We start from the raw sequence: 19,926 nt of genomic DNA on the forward strand, positions 1-19,926 counted from the left end.
GCGTCACTCTTTAGTGTCCCCTGGTCTCTCAGCTGTGTGCGTCACTCTTTAGTGTCCCCTGGTCTCCCAGCTGTGTGCGTCACACTTTAGTGTCCCCTGGTCTTTTAGCTGTGTGCGTCACTCTTTAGTGTCCCCTGGTCTCCCAGCTGTGTGCATCACTCTTTAGTGTCCCCTGGTCTCCCAGCTGTGTGCATCACTCTTTAGTGTCCCCTGGTCTCTCAGCTGTGTGCGTCACTCTTTAGTGTCCCCTGTTCTCCCAGCTGTGTGCGTCACTCTTTAGTGTCCCCTGGTCTCCCAGCTGTGTGCGTCACTCTTTAGTGTCCCCTGGTCTCCCAGCTGTGTGCGTCACTCTTTAGTGTCCCCTGGTCGCTCAGCTGTGTGCGTCACTCATTAGTGTCCCCTGTTCTCCCAGCTGTGTGCGTCACTCTTTAGTGTCCCCTGGTCTCCCAGCTGTGTGCGTCACTCTTTAGTGTCCCCTGGTCTCTCAGCTGTGTGCGTCACTCTTTAGTGTCCCCTGGTCTCCCAGCTGTGTGCGTCACTCTTTACTGTCCCCTGGTCTCCCAGCTGTGTGCGTCACTCTTTAGTGTCCCCTGTTCTCTCAGCTGTGTGCGTCACTCTTTAGTGTCCCCTGTTCTCCCAGCTGTGTGCGTCACTCTTTAGTGTCCCCTGTTCTCCCAGCTGTGTGCGTCACTCTTTAGTGTCCCCTGGTCTCCCAGCTGTGTGCGTCACTCTTTAGTGTCCCCTGGTCTCCCAGCTGTGTGCGTCACTCTTTAGTGTCCCCTGGTCTCCAGCTGTGTGCGTCACTCTTTAGTGTCCCCTGGTCTCCCAGCTGTGTGCGTCACACTTTAGTGTCCCCTGGTCTTTCAGCTGTGTGTGTCACTCTTTAGTGTCCCCTGGTCTCTCAGCTGTGTGCGTTACTCTTTAGTGTCCCCTGTTTTCCCAGCTGTGTGCATCACTCTTTAGTGTCCCCTGGTCTCTCAGCTGTGTGCGTCACTCTTTAGTGTCCCCTGGTCTCCCAGCTCTGTGCGTCACTCTTTAGTGTCCCCTGGTCTCTCAGCTGTGTGCGTCACTCTTTAGTGTCCCCTGGTCTCCCAGCTGTGTGCGTCACTCTTTAGTGTCCCCTGGTCTCTCAGCTCTGTGCGTCACTCTTTAGTGTCCCCTGGTCTCTCAGCTGTGTGCGTCACTCTTTAGTGTCCCCTGGTCTCCCAGCTGTGTGCGTCACTCTTTAGTGTCCCGTGGTCTCCCAGATGTGTGCGTCACTCTTTACTGTCCCCTGGTCTCTCAGCTGTGTGCGTTACTCTTTAGTGTCCCCTGTTCTCCCAGCTGTGTGCGTCACTCTTTAGTGTCCCCTATTCTCCCAGCTGTGTGCGTCACTCTTTAGTGTCCCCTGGTCTCCCAGCTGTGTGCGTCACTCTTTACTGTCCCCTGGTCTCCCAGTTGTGTGTGTCACTCTTTAGTGTCCCCTGGTCTCCCAGCTGTGTGCGTCACTCTTTAGTGTCCCCTGGTCTCCCAGCTGTGTGCGTCACTCTTTAGTGTCCCCTGGTCTCTCAGCTGTGTGCATGACTCTTTAGTGTCCCCTGGTCTCTCAGCTGTGTGCGTCACTCTTTAGTGTCCCCTGGTCTCTCAGCTGTGTGCGTCACTCTTTAGTGTCCCCTGTTCTCCCAGCTGTGTGCGTCACTCTTTAGTGTCCCCTGGTCTCCCAGCTGTGTGCGTCACTCTTTAGTGTCCCCTGGTCTCCCAGCTGTGTGCGTCACTCTTTAGTGTCCCCTGGTCGCTCAGCTGTGTGCGTCACTCATTAGTGTCCCCTGTTCTCCCAGCTGTGTGCGTCACTCTTTAGTGTCCCCTGGTCTCCCAGCTGTGTGCGTCACTCTTTAGTGTCCCCTGGTCTCCCAGTTGTGTGTGTCACTCTTTAGTGTCCCCTGGTCGCTCAGCTGTGTGCGTCACTCTTTACTGTCCCCTGTTCTCCCAGCTGTGTGCGTCACTCTTTATTGTCCCCTGGTCTCCCAGCTGTGTGCGTCACTCTTTAGTGTCCCCTGGTCTCCCAGATGTGTGCGTCACTCTTTACTGTCCCCTGGTCTCTCAGCTGTGTGCGTTACTCTTTAGTGTCCCCTGTTTTCCCAGCTGTGTGCGTCACTCTTTAGTGTCCCCTGTTCTCCCAGCTGTGTGCGTCACTCTTTACTGTCCCCTGGTCTCCCAGCTGTGTGCGTCACTCTTTACTGTCCCCTGGTCTCCCAGCTGTGTGTGTCACTCTTTAGTGTCCCCTGTTCTCTCAGCTGTGTGTGTCACTCTTTAGTGTCCCCTGTTCTCCCAGCTGTGTGCGTCACTCTTTAGTGTCCCCTGTTCTCCCAGCTGTGTGCGTCACTCTTTAGTGTCCCCTGGTCTCCCAGCTGTGTGCGTCACTCTTTAGTGTCCCCTGGTCGCTCAGCTGTGTGCGTCACTCATTAGTGTCCCCTGCTCTCCCAGCTGTGTGCGTCACTCTTTAGTGTCCCCTGCTCTCCCAGCTGTGTGCGTCACTCTTTAGTGTCCCCTGGTCTCCCATCTGTGTGCGTCACTCTTTAGTGTCCCCTGGTCTCCCAGATGTGTGCGTCACTCTTTACTGTCCCCTGGTCTCTCAGCTGTGTGCGTTACTCTTTAGTGTCCCCTGTTCTCCCAGCTGTGTGCGTCACTCTTTAGTGTCCCCTGTTCTCCCAGCTGTGTGCGTCACTCTTTAGTGTCCCCTGGTCTCCCAGCTGTGTGCGTCACTCTTTAGTGTCCCCTGGTCTCCCAGTTGTGTGTGTCACTCTTTAGTGTCCCCTGGTCTCCCAGCTGTGTGCGTCACTCTTTAGTGTCCCCTGGTCTCCCAGATGTGTGCGTCACTCTTTACTGTCCCCTGGTCTCTCAGCTGTGTGCGTTACTCTTTAGTGTCCCCTGTTCTCCCAGCTGTGTGCGTCACTCTTTACTGTCCCCTGGTCTCCCAGCTGTGTGCGTCACTCTTTACTGTCCCCTGGTCTCCCAGCTGTGTGTGTCACTCTTTAGTGTCCCCTGTTCTCTCAGCTGTGTGTGTCACTCTTTAGTGTCCCCTGTTCTCCCAGCTGTGTGCGTCACTCTTTAGTGTCCCCTGTTCTCCCAGCTGTGTGCGTCACTCTTTAGTGTCCCCTGGTCTCCCAGCTGTGTGCGTCACTCTTTAGTGTCCCCTGGTCGCTCAGCTGTGTGCGTCACTCATTAGTGTCCCCTGCTCTCCCAGCTGTGTGCGTCACTCTTTAGTGTCCCCTGCTCTCCCAGCTGTGTGCGTCACTCTTTAGTGTCCCCTGGTCTCCCATCTGTGTGCGTCACTCTTTAGTGTCCCCTGGTCTCCCAGATGTGTGCGTCACTCTTTACTGTCCCCTGGTCTCTCAGCTGTGTGCGTTACTCTTTAGTGTCCCCTGTTCTCCCAGCTGTGTGCGTCACTCTTTAGTGTCCCCTGTTCTCCCAGCTGTGTGCGTCACTCTTTAGTGTCCCCTGGTCTCCCAGCTGTGTGCGTCACTCTTTAGTGTCCCCTGGTCTCCCAGTTGTGTGCGTCACTCTTTAGTGTCCCCTGGTCTCCCAGCTGTGTGCGTCACTCTTTAGTGTCCCCTGGTCTCCCAGCTGTGTGCGTCACTCTTTAGTGTCCCCTGGTCTCTCAGCTGTGTGCATGACTCTTTAGTGTCCCCTGGTCTCTCAGCTGTGTGCGTCACTCTTTAGTGTCCCCTGGTCTCTCAGCTGTGTGCGTCACTCTTTAGTGTCCCCTGGTCTCCCAGCTGTCTGCGTCACTCTTTAGTGTCCCCTGGTCTCTCAGCTGTGTGCGTCACTCTTTAGTGTCCCCTGGTCTCCAGCTGTGTGCGTCACTCTTTAGTGTCCCCTGGTCTCCGTTGTGTTTTGAGCTTCTTCAGCGTTTTGTATTTGCAGTGTTTGGTTTCTGCAGCTTTTAGTAAACGCTGCATGTCTCCTCAAGTTGCTGAAGATGTTTCTTCATGTGGAGCATTTGTGTTTTTATATCTGCATCCTTTCTGAAGCTGCAGCTCGTTTCTCCTGATGGAAGAGGTTTGGGTTGTTGTAACACGTTTGCACCTTTCGGCCATCGTAGAAACGTCTCAATAAGTAATTAAGTTTGGGGACGAGTTGCTGATGAGTGAGTGTTTTTTTTCCTCTCCTGTGTGTGTTGACATGTTTGTATTTCCTCCTTTGCACACGGCCACAGCTGCTCTGAACCAGCCTCGTTACCTCTCCTGATCCATCACCTGAGCTATGCAGGTGCATCAAGTCCTGCAGGTCTGCACTTCAGTCTCTGTTGGGGCTTTGATTTTATTCTGTTGGACTCAGATTTGCTTTGCCTGCACAAACCTGCTGCTGACACACACACACACACACACACACACACACACACACACACACACACACACACACACACACACACACACACACACACACACACACACACACACACACACACACACACACACACACACACACACACAGATTCTGATTCTGAACATGTTCTCTTGCTTTTGTCCAGAAAGAAACGACGAATATAAAATGTGTGTGTCAGCGAGGTGATTCCTGCAGCAGCTGATGCATCCTGCAGCTGATTAAACGCTGTTTCTGTCGACCTGCTAGCACCTGAGGCTGCTGCAAAGCATGCTGGGAAACAACACTGTTGATTGGCTTCAGTCGGGGAACACAGCTCAGTCTTTTTCTTAACGAGACGTTGCTCTGCCACACTGAGTGAGTGTGAAATTGATCATTGAGTAGTGTGTGTGTGACCTAGCATTACTATCCTTGTGGGGACCTAAATCTGTTTACACAGTCACGTGTGGGGACTGGCTTCCCTTATGGGGACAAAATGGAGGTCCCCATAAGGGGAATCATTAATTTTAGGGTGAAGACTTAGGTTTAGAGTTAGGGTAAGGGTTGGGCATGCGTTGGTTATGTTTAAGGTTAGGATAAGTCTCCATGTGAGCCAATGTAATGTCCCCTGAAGTGATGTAAACATGTGTGAGTGTGTGTGTGTGTGTGTGTTTTGCAGGTCGATGCTGCCATCTAGTGAAGAAAACTGAGGTTTGCTGCTCACAGACAAACCCCCATGATATCAGGATATTATATTCGCTCTTCATGCTCCAGTGTGAGTCTTCCTCTCCTTCCTGCTGCTCTTCATCCTGAACTGAGAGGCAGCCTCAGTTCTCCTGAGGGCTTCCTGGGGAGATGTTAAAAATATACCTGCAGCCAGTTTAATAAAAGTCATTACGAACTAATACTTGGTCTGGGGTTCTGCAATCGGGTACTTTGGAAATTGCCAATTTTGTCCCCACCACTTTTTAAAAGTCTAACTTGTAAATGTTCTGAAAGATAGCGTGCACAAAGAGACGTCTGAGGATCAGCTGAGCAAACAGACCTCTGCATCAGAAAAGCCTCAAGACACACCTGTCCTGCACCGCATCTTACTGACTGTCCTTTATGAACCTTTTATGCTCTTAACCTTTTTATTTTATTTGTATTTCTCCATACATCACCATATTTTATTCAATATGCTCCTTAGATAACTTTTTATTTTATTTGTTTGAATTATTTTCTCCTCATAGCATTGTGAAGCACCTTGACATAACGTTTGTCTACGATATACACGAATTGTATTATTATTATAATTATTATGTAATAAACAAGAACACTGGTTTGGAGTCCAGACGTGCAATTTGAAACTTTTAATAGAAAATGTAAAACATAACATTGCTCATGCTTTGCAGAAGCAGGGGCACTGAGCTTCAAAAAAGTTAAGTAAAATAATTATTCCTCTTACATCACCCAAAAACATGCTTGCTTGCTGTGGTGCAGTGGACTAGTGCGTTGGTGTTAGGATCAGGGCATCACAGGTTCAAACCCCACTGCAGTCAGCATGTCATTGTGTCCCTGAAACACTTCACCCCAAAGTGCTTCTGTGGGGATTGTCCACAGTATTGAGTATGTAAGTTGCTTTGGATAAAAGTGTCTAACATGTAATGTAATGTTGTTTGGCCTCCTTAAAATGTTGTCTTTTGCTTTATTTTCTTGTCAGAGTTACAGAATGCGTAGTTTACAATTGTTTGCATATGCGTCGCTGTGGAGAACCGGCGAGTTCAAGACTCTAAAATGTTACAATACAGTTTTATTTTTATCTGAAAAAGGTGTCTCCACCACTTTTGAAAACAAAGTGACGCCAATGGTCCTAACTCCCCCCGTTACACAGTGATACAAACTGTTCATCATACTCCTAGGTAACCCCCCCCCCCCCCCCCCGGCGTGTACGAAGTTAAAGTTGAGCATTAGTGAAATGGAAAACCCCAAAGCCTCAGACTATGTTGACAGTTTGAGAACAGGGCCTCTTTAAATCATTTGTTTATGTTGTTATTCAGGTTCTTTCCAGCAGGGGGCGACCATTCCTCAGTTTCCTTTAGCATTAGTTAGATGGCAGCTGCACTGTACATTATGGGATGTTATCTTTATGTCTGTGTGTTTCTACTTCTAATAATCTACATGTCTTACCGTAGAGCCATTGGGTATTTATATGAAACTGTTATTAACCTTAACTACAGTGGATAGAAAAAGTACATTAGTAATAATAAGAAGAAAGAGACAAAGATTTTTTTATATTTGAGCATTTTTACTTTCCTTGTCTTCTTCTAATCTTATTTTATAAAATAAACTGAAGCAATGAGTTGGATAAAGTTTGTTAGCAGTGTGAATAAAGACTTAAACACAGCTCCTTAAGTCATGTTTGTTTTTAGAGGAAATATTTCCCCTCATGAAGTGAGCTCGAGGGGGAAGTGAGTCAGATGTCCCATCATGCCCTGCACACACACACACACACACACACACACACACACACACACACACACACACACACACACACACACACACACACACACACACACACACACACACACACACACACACACACACACACACACACAAATATGTAGTTTAACGTTAATTATTCTCTATTTTTTGAGCATTAGAAACAGGAGAGAAGCGGACAGAGAGTTCATTTGATCATTGATGAGACTCATTAATAGAAATAAACTATAAGCAGCAGGAAGAGGGGGGGGGGGCACAGATTTAAAGGGCCAGTACCTTTAAATTATTCATGTTTATCGACTCTAAACTAAAGTGTTAATTAACGAGAGTGAAGAGAACGTGGATGGGAACTTTGCATAAAAGCTAATTGAAGGTGTTCTGCTTGTGGGGAAACAATAACTGCGCTAGCCAAAAGAAGGAAAAGGTTGAGCAACTTCAGATGTTTTACAATTTCCCATAATTGCCGGTTCACGTCTTGATCGGACCAAAATGGTATAAATACATATAGCATATTTTAAATTCAAATAAAGAAGCAAATGCATAAATATTAAAAAAAAGTGTAAAAATGGTCTCTTACGAGTAAAAGTCCTGCATTCAAAATCTGACTGAAAAGTAAAAGTAAAAGTACCTGTTATGACTAAGGCCTTTTCAGTATCATATATGAAATGAACGGATTATTGATGATAAATGGCAACAATTATGACTTTTCAAAACATCTCTAAATAATGTGTTCATTAATATCATGACCAAAGAGAAACTCTTCAAAATAATAACTTAAAAAAACACGGATTGGACTGAAGGTGTCAGTTCACCGCCCTCGAGCAAGGCACCGAGCCCCCATTGCTCCCTCAACTGTATGTATTTGTACTTTGTCTTGTATAACAAAAAATGCATGTTCATGTAGAAGTCACTATTATCAGTTTTTGTATTTGTGTATATCTGGAGTCCCCAAAAAGGGCATTTAAATGATTTGTCCCCAATATGAAGGTTTAATTCTGGTTGGACAAAAGTTATTTTAAACTAAAATTTCAAGTGATTTTGATAATGTGGGCACTCACGGTAATACTTTCCACTTACCAACATCTCTCTAACCACTTCAGAAAGTGGTGTCCCCTAAGGGGGGGTGTAAAGATGTGCGTCCCCAAATGTGACTTAAGTGTGTATGTGTGTACAGTGTGTGTGAGTCAATTTCACACTCACTCGGTGTGGCAGAGCAACGTCTCGTTAAGAAAAAGACTGAGCTTTGTTCCCCGACTGAAGCCAATCAACAGTGTTGTTTCCCAGCATGCTTTGCAGCAGCCTCAGGTGCTAGCAGGTCGACAGAAACAGCGTTTAATCAGCTGCAGGATGCATCAGCTGCTGCAGGAATCACCTCGCTGACACACACATTTTATATTCGTCGTTTTCTTTCTGGACAAAAGCAAGAGAACATGTTCAGAATCAGAATACTCTGTTTATGGTGGTGTGTTTATGGTGGTGTGTGTGTGTGTGTGTGTGTGTGTGTGTGTGTGTGTGTATGAAAACAGAATTGCAACAAGGGGAAATAGATGGAGGAAATGTCTGATTGGGTTTTATAGTGAGTCTACTGAGGGTTAGATGTTTTAAAAGCCCTTAAAGTCTGCCTGTAGGTGTCTGGATGAAGCGCTGTTTAAAGTACAGTTACAATAATGTTCTTATTTGACATTGATTGCATTTTACACAAACTTGAAATCATCGTGACACGGAAATGGTGCAATGAGCCTTTAATTTACAACATGCAACAAACTACAACTTGTAGTCCAAACAAACTTTTAAAAAATGTAGAAAAACAACACAAGTCATGTGAGCTCTTTGTGATTATAATAATACTGTGGACATATTTTCTCTTTTTAAAACTAAATAAAATCACTTCATTTCTCCCCCCCCTCACCGTCACAAACCTCAACATTTTAAATTGGTTTCATTGTCTTCAGTTTTTCTGTTTCCTCACTGAAACAAAGTCGGCCCATTAGCTTGCACACGGCAGGTTAATGACCCGATCTTTACAGCAACAGAACATTAAGGCACTTTGGAGAAAAACCAAAATAATCTGAACACTCAGGAGTCCACTGGGCTCTTCCGGTTTGAACCACCATTTTGGTTCATGTTTTAGCTGATCTGCCGGTAGCACTGATCTAGAAAAGTGGACTGACATCTCACAGAATCCGGACATTCCCGTCACATAGAGGTTTGTAAAGTTTGTCAAGTACACACTCTTCTTCACAACGTTCAAGGTGTGTAACGTGACGTTGGATGGGTGTAAAGTAAGAAAGTAACAAAACAAAAACACATTTACTTCTCTTCCATTCAAATCCTAAATTGAACGACTGCACGGTATTTCTTTCTTGATTCCTATCTTTCCTTTCGATGACTTTTGGAAAGTTGACGAAACATTCTCACATAAGGGTCTATTCAATATCTGTTCTGGAACTTTCTACGGTATCACGCGATCTATCCCGGCAGATATCATTTCATCAATTTATTTTGAATGTCTTAGCTCATTGTTGAAGAACTGGACGATAGAGTTCTTAGACGATAGAGCTAAGAGAACATCGGAAGATAACGTGATTATGTATTCTACTTTCTGTGTCTCTGTATGCACCACTTATACCAAAGCAAATTCCTCGTACGTGTAACCCTACTTCAACCGATTCTGATACGATCAAAAGTTCCAGAACAGCATCGATATGGAACTTTAGCATTAATGTATCGTCCACTTATGACCAGAATAACATATTAACATCGTCTCCTGAACGGCGATATGAATGATAACCATGAAATCGTAGATCAAGGGTCCGACAATTTCATAAGGTTAGACTAATCAATCCTGAAATGACACTCCGTCGAATCACAGGTCAAATGTTTGTTCAATGGTCCTAGAAACACGTCATCACTACAGCACACATCCGACACCGGATCAGCGGTAGAAGATGGATGGACGTATCAAAGTCCAAGTCAACTTTATTGTTAATTCATCAATTTTTGTTTTACAGAAAGGGGGGTCGAAATGTTGTTTCTCACCATCCCATCGTATTGTATCAAGGTAGATAAATAACTCAAACTTTAAGAGACTAAACAAGCCTTCATTTAACCTGAAACTTGTACAAATTCCTTCTTATAAAGTACAAAGCATAGAGAATAAAAAAAGACATCCCACACCATCTCTAGTTTAACGTTATTCACTACAAAAACTCTAAATCTTGCCGAGTATATTTGTCGAATATCTAGTCAGAATATATCTTAACACCTGACATACGACACAATAACTTCAGAAGTAACACTGCAGTGAGACATCAGGTCTTGTTTTTAGACAATGCATCATCTTGTTAAGTCAAAGAATCTTATTTTGAGTTGTATCTCAGATGAAATTGTTTTTTTTCACATATTTATTGGAAATTTACCAACTAACATCAGAACACAGACAACTTTTGAGCATTTGCTGCTTATATTGTAACACAACATTTCCTGATTCTGGTAAAATATTGTTCAAAATGAGTTCTCCATCTAATAACAAGATCTGATGTATCTAAACATCCCTTCTTATTTGAAGAAAGCAAATGTTCACTTGTTCTATTGGCAGGTCGTTCGACTTATTTCAAGTGAAAACAGATTATTTTCGACTTGTTTTTGAAGCAGTATGTTTCCCAGTGTTTGTATGGAGAGTAAATCCTTTCTTCAAACTTTACACCCATCTGAAAAACTGGATTACTGTGAAATGTCCATCCCATCCCAGACAACGCCTCATGATAGTCCGGGATCTTTACCCATCACATTTCAAACCAGTTCAGCCTTCTGGATCTCCCAGTGGACTCACCGCCTCACAGGGTCACTTTGCATCAGTGAGAACAGATGGCATCATAAAGCATCAGAAAATACAAACATGCAGAAAATAAATAATGTAAACAGTCTGCTTCTGTCCGGCCTGGAGCCAGAAGGAATCACGGATCAAAGTGTGTGTGCTAATCGTCTTTGATAGTCACAGTAATTCTTCATCTGAGGAGCAACACTCTGATTCATTCTGGTTCCAGACAAAACCTCCAGGCAGCAATATATAAAATGAAGGATGCACCAATAAAAAAAATATCCGAATTCAATACCAAAACTGGATCGTGGGCAGACACTGATGGAAAAACCTGGTATATCAAAAGTTACACAATAAAAATACAAAAAATCTTAAAAACAAATCAAAGCACGCTGACTAAAATCTCAAAAGGTCTCATGTCTTTGTGTCCAGTGGTTTTAAACAAATGCAGGGTCCTGATTATACAAATCAAGAGTGTCAAACATGGTATCAGCATTTTACATTTTATCAGTGCATCTATAATATAAAATAAATCCTTCAAATGTCAAACTGGTCCAGACCAAAATGTAAATACAGTACAGTGAAGCAGCAAATACACAGCATGTGAACATCTGGGACCAGAAAGCAACATCAATATCTGAAAGTGAAACTCAGCAATGTAAAGCTTTGTAGAAAACAGCTTTGAAATAGGTGTGACTATGGTGTCGAACTGGAAACCCCCGTGTACACACTGTGTGATTCTGGGCGGCCTCGGGTAAAAGCTGACGATCGTGAGGGAAGACGAGGTGAGATCTTTTGGCGGTAAATCCAAAACGGTGTTTTAAGATCACACTGTGAGATACTTCCACTAGCTTTAAGACGCCTGTTGAGATATTTAGGAGACAAGATGTGACTCTGGGACCCGAATCAGAGCAAATTGTATTCAGTGTAATATGGTTGTGTAACATCTGATTGTATTGCGAGCAGATTGTGGCTTGTTTATCCAGTGGGGTTACAGCATAAAATGTACGTCTGATCAAAGCCTGTAATCAACAAAAGGGCGTGGTCTTTCGTTGTAAAGCCTTTTAGTTTTGATTTTTTTAGCATTTTCCATATTGTTTTTTGGCCGCTTGTGACGACCCCTGCTTTGCTATCTCCTGTTGTGTGTGTGCGGCCCTTTAATGTTCTCCCTTTGTCTGTGTCAGCGTTGATTGAGGACACCTGGCTGCCGGTACCGGAGGAGTAAAAGGCCTGACCCAGAGGCTCGATGTCTCTCTCCGCGGAGGACCTGTTTTGGGAGAGCAGCCACTTCGTTTATGCTTTTGCCTTTATGTTAGTTTTGATTAACATTGGGTTATTGTAATAAATATATATTTTTAATATCTTGTCCTTTCCACGCTTTTGTTACGGCCAAGAGCCAGGCCATGACACGCTGAACAAGATATTTTCAGGTGACCAAAATGACGTTTCAGGAAGTGAAAACTTCAAGTGCCAAGAGTGTGGCAGCAACCTGTCAATCACAGCTAGCCCCGCCCTAAAGCATCGGCTGCCTTATCGTGTATTTTACCCCATTATTGACTAAATGAACATCATGCTGTGTTGAAGAATACTTGAAACTAGAGATTGAGACTATAAACTCATCAGGAAAACGTTAGGTAATAAATCAAGAGAGCATTCGGGTCATTTTCTCATAGACTTCTATAAACTGGAATAAAGTGGCTCTGATCGGCCTTTGCTCCCCGGAGGTTTTCACCTAACCCTGATCTATTGAGAGCCTTACAAAAGATGTAATCTCTAATTATGAAATATGTTGTTGTTCGCTTTATCAACCCACATTTGGTAAACTAGCACCGATGAACAGGTAATCATAAAACCAAACTATAGAAAGGCAGTGAAGCTTTGTTCCTTCAACTTTCAAACTTTCCTAAAATTGTAAAAAGTTGAGAAAAGTAAATCTGCTCACGTTTTAAAATGCAAATGGTGGCAGGAAGACAACGTAGTTTAGGGTTATGGTTTGTGGTCTCAGTCAAATTAACGAGGTCATGTTACGTGAATTGAAAAGAGCAATTGAATCAGGTCAGCTTTTATTTAAATAATTTGTTTTCACTGCTCAGTTTTTGGGTTCAAAATGTAGCATTTGTATTTACATTCATAGCATTATCGGTCGTGGTTCAACCAAAATGTGATATTACTAATCTCACAGTGTGAAGTTGTTATTCTGTCAGACCGCTGCCATCACACAGTGTGTCGGGCTGTAGGGAACGCACCACAAGTTAGGCAATAAGCTCTATTTAAATCCGTTATAATTCACCAGTAAACCTTTAACATGGGCAGAGTCAAAGAGAAACACTCGATTCTAAGTCAGATTAGACATCAATCCTTCATTCTGTAATCGGAGCTGCTTTGGACGCATGTAAGAGGACACATTCAGTGCAAAGTCCAAAATGTTACTCTCATATTTTTGGCATCTGATAAACAGTAAGGCAGTTATCTGTGGATCAACAATTGTAGAGTTTTGAAGCAAGAAATATCAGAAAGTTTCCCACTCAAACACAGCCTCAGTTTTCCAGCAGCCATATTTACATATCAATTTGAATTCTACAAACATTTCTCCGCTGCTAACAGATAGATTTCTGTTTAAAACACAACGAGGAAAAGGTTTAGCTTAGTAAGCGCAATGTTATCATGAACAGTGGTGCCAAGTTAGACTAAAATAGCTTGTTAGCTAAGGCTAGTTAGCTAAGGCTAGTTAGCTACGTTTGACCTCATTTTCAGCTCAAAGGAGGATTTAGCTAGGTTAAGATTAGCGTTAGCAGTGCTAATTTAGTTCTCCCAATCCACATATCTTCTGTTACAGTTAATAAAGCTCTACTTTTACTGAGTGGCCAAGTTATGCAAGCTTGTTACTTACCAATACTTACATTAAATACATGTTTTTTTTTTACTTCATCCCTTCAGAGCAAGTGGATTCAAGTGATCTCTTTTGCTAATATGCTAACAGTTGATAGCAAACTAGACTTAGTCAGCAAACATCCTACAATTAGCATATTTTTTTTTTAAATATGAAAACGTTTCAGTACGTACTTCATTGACTAGAACGTCACGATCATCATATTATTGAATATTTTTTAAAAGATTTCTAATTCAAGTTCCCACATGTTATGCTAATTTAAGACGAAGCTAGAAGCAGCTAATGTTTAAAAGACATTTAACTTTCAGAACTTGGAAACATATGTTGTTTTAGTGTCAGTAATGCACGTGCCTTTTAAAAATAACAGTCATTATAGAGAGAGAATTGGGTAGCCAAGCAAAAAGCTAATTGAACATGATCAGAGAGTCGTTCAAAGTCTGCAGCCGTGTGCTTTAAAACATAAACTATCAAATATTCAGCATGTCAGAAATGTTTGTTGAACTAAAAGATAAACCGCATTTCAATCCACAACTGCAAACCGTGTCGTACCGTCAACATAACTTCGGTTTAATGGCACAGATCCTCTGATTGGTCAGAAATCTACGGAGCTGGGAGTCATGTGACGTGGAAATCTGTGCACGGATTACTATTTCAAAGTCAGACGAATAGTGAAAATACTACGAAGTGTGAGGGTTGGGTAGAGACCAGCCGAGGTATCTGGAGACGTGTTGTGCTTTAACAGAGAAGTGGGACCTCTGTTTCTCTTAAGTGCATCAAACCGGATATTTGTTGAATTTTCACTATTTTGTCCGACCCCAGTCGATAGTATATGCGCTCTTATGTCGTCAGAAGGACAATCGAATAATACATCCCTGTAAAGCCTTTTAAGGACAACTATAATTGAGTGCTTTAAATCTAAATCAGTATTCCATATAATCTGTGCATTCATTTAATCAATTCATTCATGTGTTCTTTATCTGTAAATACAATTCATTAATCAATATGTACTTTTAAAATCCACCGTAAATACATTTTATGTCGTACAATTTAGAAGTATGTTTTATAATCCATGTGTGTATTCATCTCATGCATGTTTTATTAATCTGTATGCATGTTTTGATCATTTACATATTTTATAAATCTGTGCGTAGATTTTTATCTAAATGTTTGATTTATTAATCTGTTGTTTATCTTTTTAGCAGTCAGTTAATATTCTCCATGTTATACAAGCCATGCATAAGCTCGTTATATTCATCTGTACACAAGAGTTCAATATTCATGTGTACGTTGCCATTTACATTTTACTTATATGTGCCAACAGATTTCCACAATCCTTCTCAAACATTTGCTCCATAGAAATCGTTTTAACTTTTTGAGTTTAATATGGAAACGGCTCTTTTTTTCAGTCAATAAGAAATGATGTGCTTTCTGATACATTTTGAGTGAATTTGGATTGAAATGACGAGCAGTTGTATTCTGTAAGAGCACCGAGGACAGTCTGTCCCGAATGTGAGAGACACCGGCCAGCCTTCTGTACAGAAACTGTAATAAATGCCGTCCTTTGATTCTGAACTGCTGTCGAAGTAAACAGCAAATCGATTTCCACAGGAAGTTATGAGATGCATCACGGGAGCCGCGCCCCGATGGAAGACGGTTTGGTTCATGTTGTTAATATCTCAAATCAATGGCACACTTTCATTTCAAACAGGTCACTGCTTGAGGATTATCACTGGTGGTATTCTGTTTTCCTTGTTACCAAAAAACCTCATGTGCAGAACATCTTAAAACGTGTGTGTGTGTGTGTGTGTGTGTGTGTGTGTGTGTGTGTGTGTGTGTGTGTGTGTGTGTGTGTGTGTGTGTGTGTGTGTGTGTGTGTGTGTGTGTGTGTGTGTGTGTGAGTGAGATAGTTTCCTCTTAAATCTTAAAGGAAATCTGCATTATTTTGGGAACGATTTTCAGCAGCGTCCTTTTTTGTCGCTAAATGAAGGCAAGATAATTGTTGTTGTTGTTTACTAAATCATTGTTGGTTTGGTTCTGCACATGGGATTTGTTGACTATAACAGAAATATCAACCATCACCAGAATTTTCTTTGAATTGCTTTAATTTCTTTTAAGTGAAGCACTTTTCCGTGTTGTTTGTTTGCATTGTGTTAGCATGCTAATGTTTCTTTTGTTTCAATTCACAGAATTAGTTTTTTAGCATGCTATCGTATGTTGTTTTTTAGCACACTTAAGTATTAGCCCCTGAGTAATGTTTTAGCATGCAGGTTATTTTTCTGTAAAATGTTAGCTTGTTAATGATTGTTAGCACAGAAGAACGAGCATCCAAAGTGTGCTAGCAAACATTAGCATAGTGGGCTAACAGGGCTATACTGTGCACCATTTGAGTGATGAGCATTTAAGAAAAGTGAGTATAAAAAAGAGTGGTCCAGAGTGTTTTTTTTTTACTGAAGACTAAAAGTAAGATTTAATTATTTGAATCGAGAAATTCAAGCTATTTAATGTAAACCCCAGAAAAAGTGCAACAAAATGGCGACGCGTGACGAGGCTGAACTTCGACTTGTGAGATTTTGGCGGGAAATCAGCTGGATTTGTATTTTGGCGGGAAAAGGTTGTGATTGTTTTATGGCACACAACAGGAAGACGGCACTGTCCTATTAGACTATTAGAGCTCAAACACAGCTTCAACTGTCCTACAAAAGCTTCTCTATATCTTTGAAAGCAGGTGGTGGAAGGAAGGAACATTAAAAAACTACATGTTTAGCTTTTAGAGGGGACTTTAGGGCGGGAAGCAGCAGGCATGATGGGAAATGTAGTTGTGAGGATGATACAAGGTGGACCGCGGTGTCATTTGTTGTTACTGATTCTATTAATACACTGATGATTACTGAGCACCTTTAACATGTAAATGTGACTTTTGAAGTCAGAGAGGGAATCAAAATGTATTCTGGGTTTCTGAGGAACACTGAGAATGCCGTCCTGTCGGGGTATCTATCGGGATGATCGGGATATTTACGCTTCAGCTTGTAGAAAACGACAGCTGGTCCTGGATCCGCTGTTCCATTAGCTCTGCAGGAATGATTCTGATCCAATCAGGTGAATGATCCGGGTGGTTGCTAGGCAGAAAATGGACCGGGACACAGCAAACTGCAAACACAGCTGTCTGGTTTCTTCAAGATGAAATGCTGCTTACACTACTGCACCTGGAGGGGGGGGGGGGGGGGGGGGGGGAGGAGGCGAGGGAGGAAGGAAGTATACAATGAAATGATGGAACGTAGAAAGGACCCAAAAGCAATGGAAAAGGAAACAAGAAAGTTTGTAGGGAAAATAATTGAAAGATAGGAAGCAGGAAAGAACGAAAGGAAAAAGGTTATGATGGACGAAAGGAAGCAAGTACAGAAGAAAGGAAGGGAGGGTTATAGTTAGGATAGAAGGAAGGATGGGGAAAAGGAAGGATGGAAGGAAGAAAGCATTGTAAGATAGTAAGAAAGAAAAAAAGTTAAGAGAGAGAAAAAGATGGGAGAAAGGTAGGAAGGAAGGAAGCTAGAATGGAGGCTAAGATAGAAAGAAGGAAGGAAGGAAGTAAAAGAGCAAGGATGGATGAAAGGAAGTAGGAAATGAGATAAATATTAAAGGTGAGGTACCGGTCTGGTGAGGGCCGCAGCTCACGGTGTAGGTCGTCCACAAACTGACCGCCATCAGGAACGTGGCGATGAAGCCAAACACCTGAACACACACACACACACACACACACACACACACACACACACACACACACACACACACACACACACACACACACACACACACACACACACACACACACACACACACACACACACACACACACACACACACACACACACACACACACACACACACACACACACACACACACACACACACACACACACACACACACACACACACACACACACACACACACACACACACACACACACACACACACGTCATCATCCGTTTATCTCATTTAGTTCCAGCTGTTTGAATGAAAAGGTGTGTGTGTGTGTGTGTGTGTGTGTGTGTGTGTGTGTGTGTGTGTGTGTGTGTGTGTGTGTGTGTGTGTGTGTGTGTGTGTGTGTGTGTGTGTGTGTGTGTGTGTGTGTGTCGTACCGATGACACCACCAGCGCAGAAACCCCCCCCGCCTTCACTGCCGCCACGATAGAGGCGATGCACACGAGGATGACCCCCACCGAGTAGTGGAAGAACTCCTGAAGCACAGCGAGCACAAGACTCATCATCAAACACATCGTAACATCATCTCAGCATTCAGTCTGCTGGAGGTCTCTCCTCCCATCAAACTCTATAACTCCTCCCCCTTCAGTAAGGAGAACTGAGAACTTCCACACCACCACTATGTGCAAAATACCATTACCATCATTACACACTCTCTGCAGGGTTGGAGCTATGTGGGAGCCAATGGGAGTTGAGCTCCCATAAGGAGGGTCTGAGCTCATCTGTGGGGCTCGCTAACACATTACCAACAACCGTTATTTTAATCACAAATAATGCATGTGTAAATGTAATGAGTATTATTTACATTAACGAGGTAAAAAGGCTGAAAGAAACATGTTTCCCAAAAGAACTACGCATCGTGTCCTCTCTTGAAGACACTATGCCGGCGCTGCCCCTCCAAGGTGGGCAAGCTATGCCTGTGGGCGTGCTGCGCGAGCCGAGATGTGTGCGTAGTTGAACCTTTTCATATTTAAGTTTGTAGCTAGTAGAGGGCTGCTGTGTGTGTGCTTGCACGCGTGCACGTTAGTTTTAAAGACCCCCATAAAGCTCAGATTATACTTCGAACCCTGACTCTCTGCCATATAACATGTGCAATATAAATACCATCATTATATACTCTCTCACTCCGACTCACTGCTGTTCGCCACGTTCGGTCGTTTCATTTCTGCATTTCATATTTGAGTGCGCTTTAAGAAAGTGTTTCTTTTCTTTTGCCTCACACAAAGAGAGCTACGCAGCTATATGAGCAGATCCATCCAATACTATTATTAACAACAAAGCATCCTATGCTCTTGCTTTAAATAAAATGACATTTGAAGCTTTATTAGAAAGGTAAGAATATGTTAAATGAAAGACATCTGGTTGTGTAAACTCTTAAATGTCCCCTTCAGCATGTGTCTGATCTTCTTTAGAAAGCCTCTCAGTTTGCAGTGAGTGGACTTTGAGCTCAGGAAACATTTCAATGCCTTCAAACACCTGCTGGTTCCTATCCACTTTTCCTTCATTAAATCAACACTGGAGCGCATTTTATTGGGACTATTTTCAGCGGCGGATGAATGCACATTTTATATCCGTGGCAGCAGGACAGTGTGTGTGGCATTAAGTCAGATTAGCCTCAAGTGTGTGTTCATGGAAATAAAGAAAGGCGCTTCTAAGAGCTCTCACCGTCAGAGGCCAGTTGAAGCAGGGCATCTTGGCCTGCAGCCGGAACAGGTGCATGAGGAAGAAGAGGAGGAAGGCGATGAAGAACCACAGCGACACCACCTCGAAGAACTGGAAGGCCGCCCAGCTGGGCCAGCCCCGCGCACAGCGAACACAGAGGAAGGCCACGAGCAGCGCCACCTGCAGGACGGGAAGCACAGCGCGGCGTGAGAAACATAAAGAGGTTCAGGAGGGAGCCTTACCACAGGGTTAAATATCAGAATGCGGGGAATTGAAAAGAAAAGTGGTTTAAAGGTCAAAGGTGGGTTCGGGTCAGCCACCACGCCTTTCTACTTCTTTAAGGTCATGCTACTATTTACATGCCCCCCCCCCCTCCTAGGATACATGACTATTATATTGTTACCACACACATAATACACTGTATTTATATAGCCTTTCATGCTGGACACAGTCCAAAGTGCTTTCCAGAGTATGACAAGAAGTAGTTTTTGTTTTTTTATCCTGTAATAAATAAATAAATACAATTCTGCTGAATCTTCAGAAAAACAATTGTTGAGTTTCAATCGTCGAGCTGTCTCCTGTGTGTGTGTGTGTGTGTGTGTGTGTGTGTGTGTGTGTGTGTGTGTGTGTGTGTATGTGTATGTGTATGTGTGTGTGTGTGTGTGTGTGTGTATGTGTATGTGTATGTGTGTGTGTGTGTATGTGTATGTGTATGTGTGTATGTGTGTGTGTGTGTGTGTGTGTGTGTGTGTGTGTGTGTGTGTGTGTGTGTGTGTGTCTATTACATATCATTCCTTCAGTAAACTGCTGCTGTCTTTGATCTAGATGATTATGTTTTAGTAAACACGTTAACACTCAGCAGCAGAGAAGGAAGAAGTACTGAGATATTATACATGTACTAAGTAAAAGTAGAAATATTCAGTCCAACATTAAAGTTTTTAGCTGAACTATTAGTATTAAAATGTGCAAGTAAAC

The 19,926-nt window shown here is 43.2% G+C and overlaps 1 protein-coding gene across 1 annotated transcript in view; it reads right to left on the reverse strand.

Moving 5' to 3' along the window:
- Positions 1 to 8,549: 8,549 nt before the first annotated feature.
- cmtm7 (CKLF-like MARVEL transmembrane domain containing 7) overlaps positions 8,550 to 19,926 on the reverse strand; it is a 12,894-nt gene continuing 1,517 nt past the window's right edge. Inside the window, exons 2-5 of the mRNA XM_079694806.1 lie at positions 18,955 to 19,131; positions 17,667 to 17,765; positions 17,177 to 17,258; positions 8,550 to 16,735 (exon numbers count right to left, since the gene is read on the reverse strand). Of these exons, the coding sequence (XP_079550932.1) occupies positions 16,722 to 16,735; positions 17,177 to 17,258; positions 17,667 to 17,765; positions 18,955 to 19,131 (372 nt within the window). The 3' untranslated portion in view covers positions 8,550 to 16,721. The remainder of the gene's footprint in view (positions 16,736 to 17,176; positions 17,259 to 17,666; positions 17,766 to 18,954; positions 19,132 to 19,926) is intronic.

The sequence above is a fragment of the Notothenia rossii genome (genome assembly GCF_949606895.1).
Source record: "Notothenia rossii genome assembly, chromosome: 7".
NCBI classification, from domain to species: domain Eukaryota; kingdom Metazoa; phylum Chordata; class Actinopteri; order Perciformes; family Nototheniidae; genus Notothenia; species Notothenia rossii.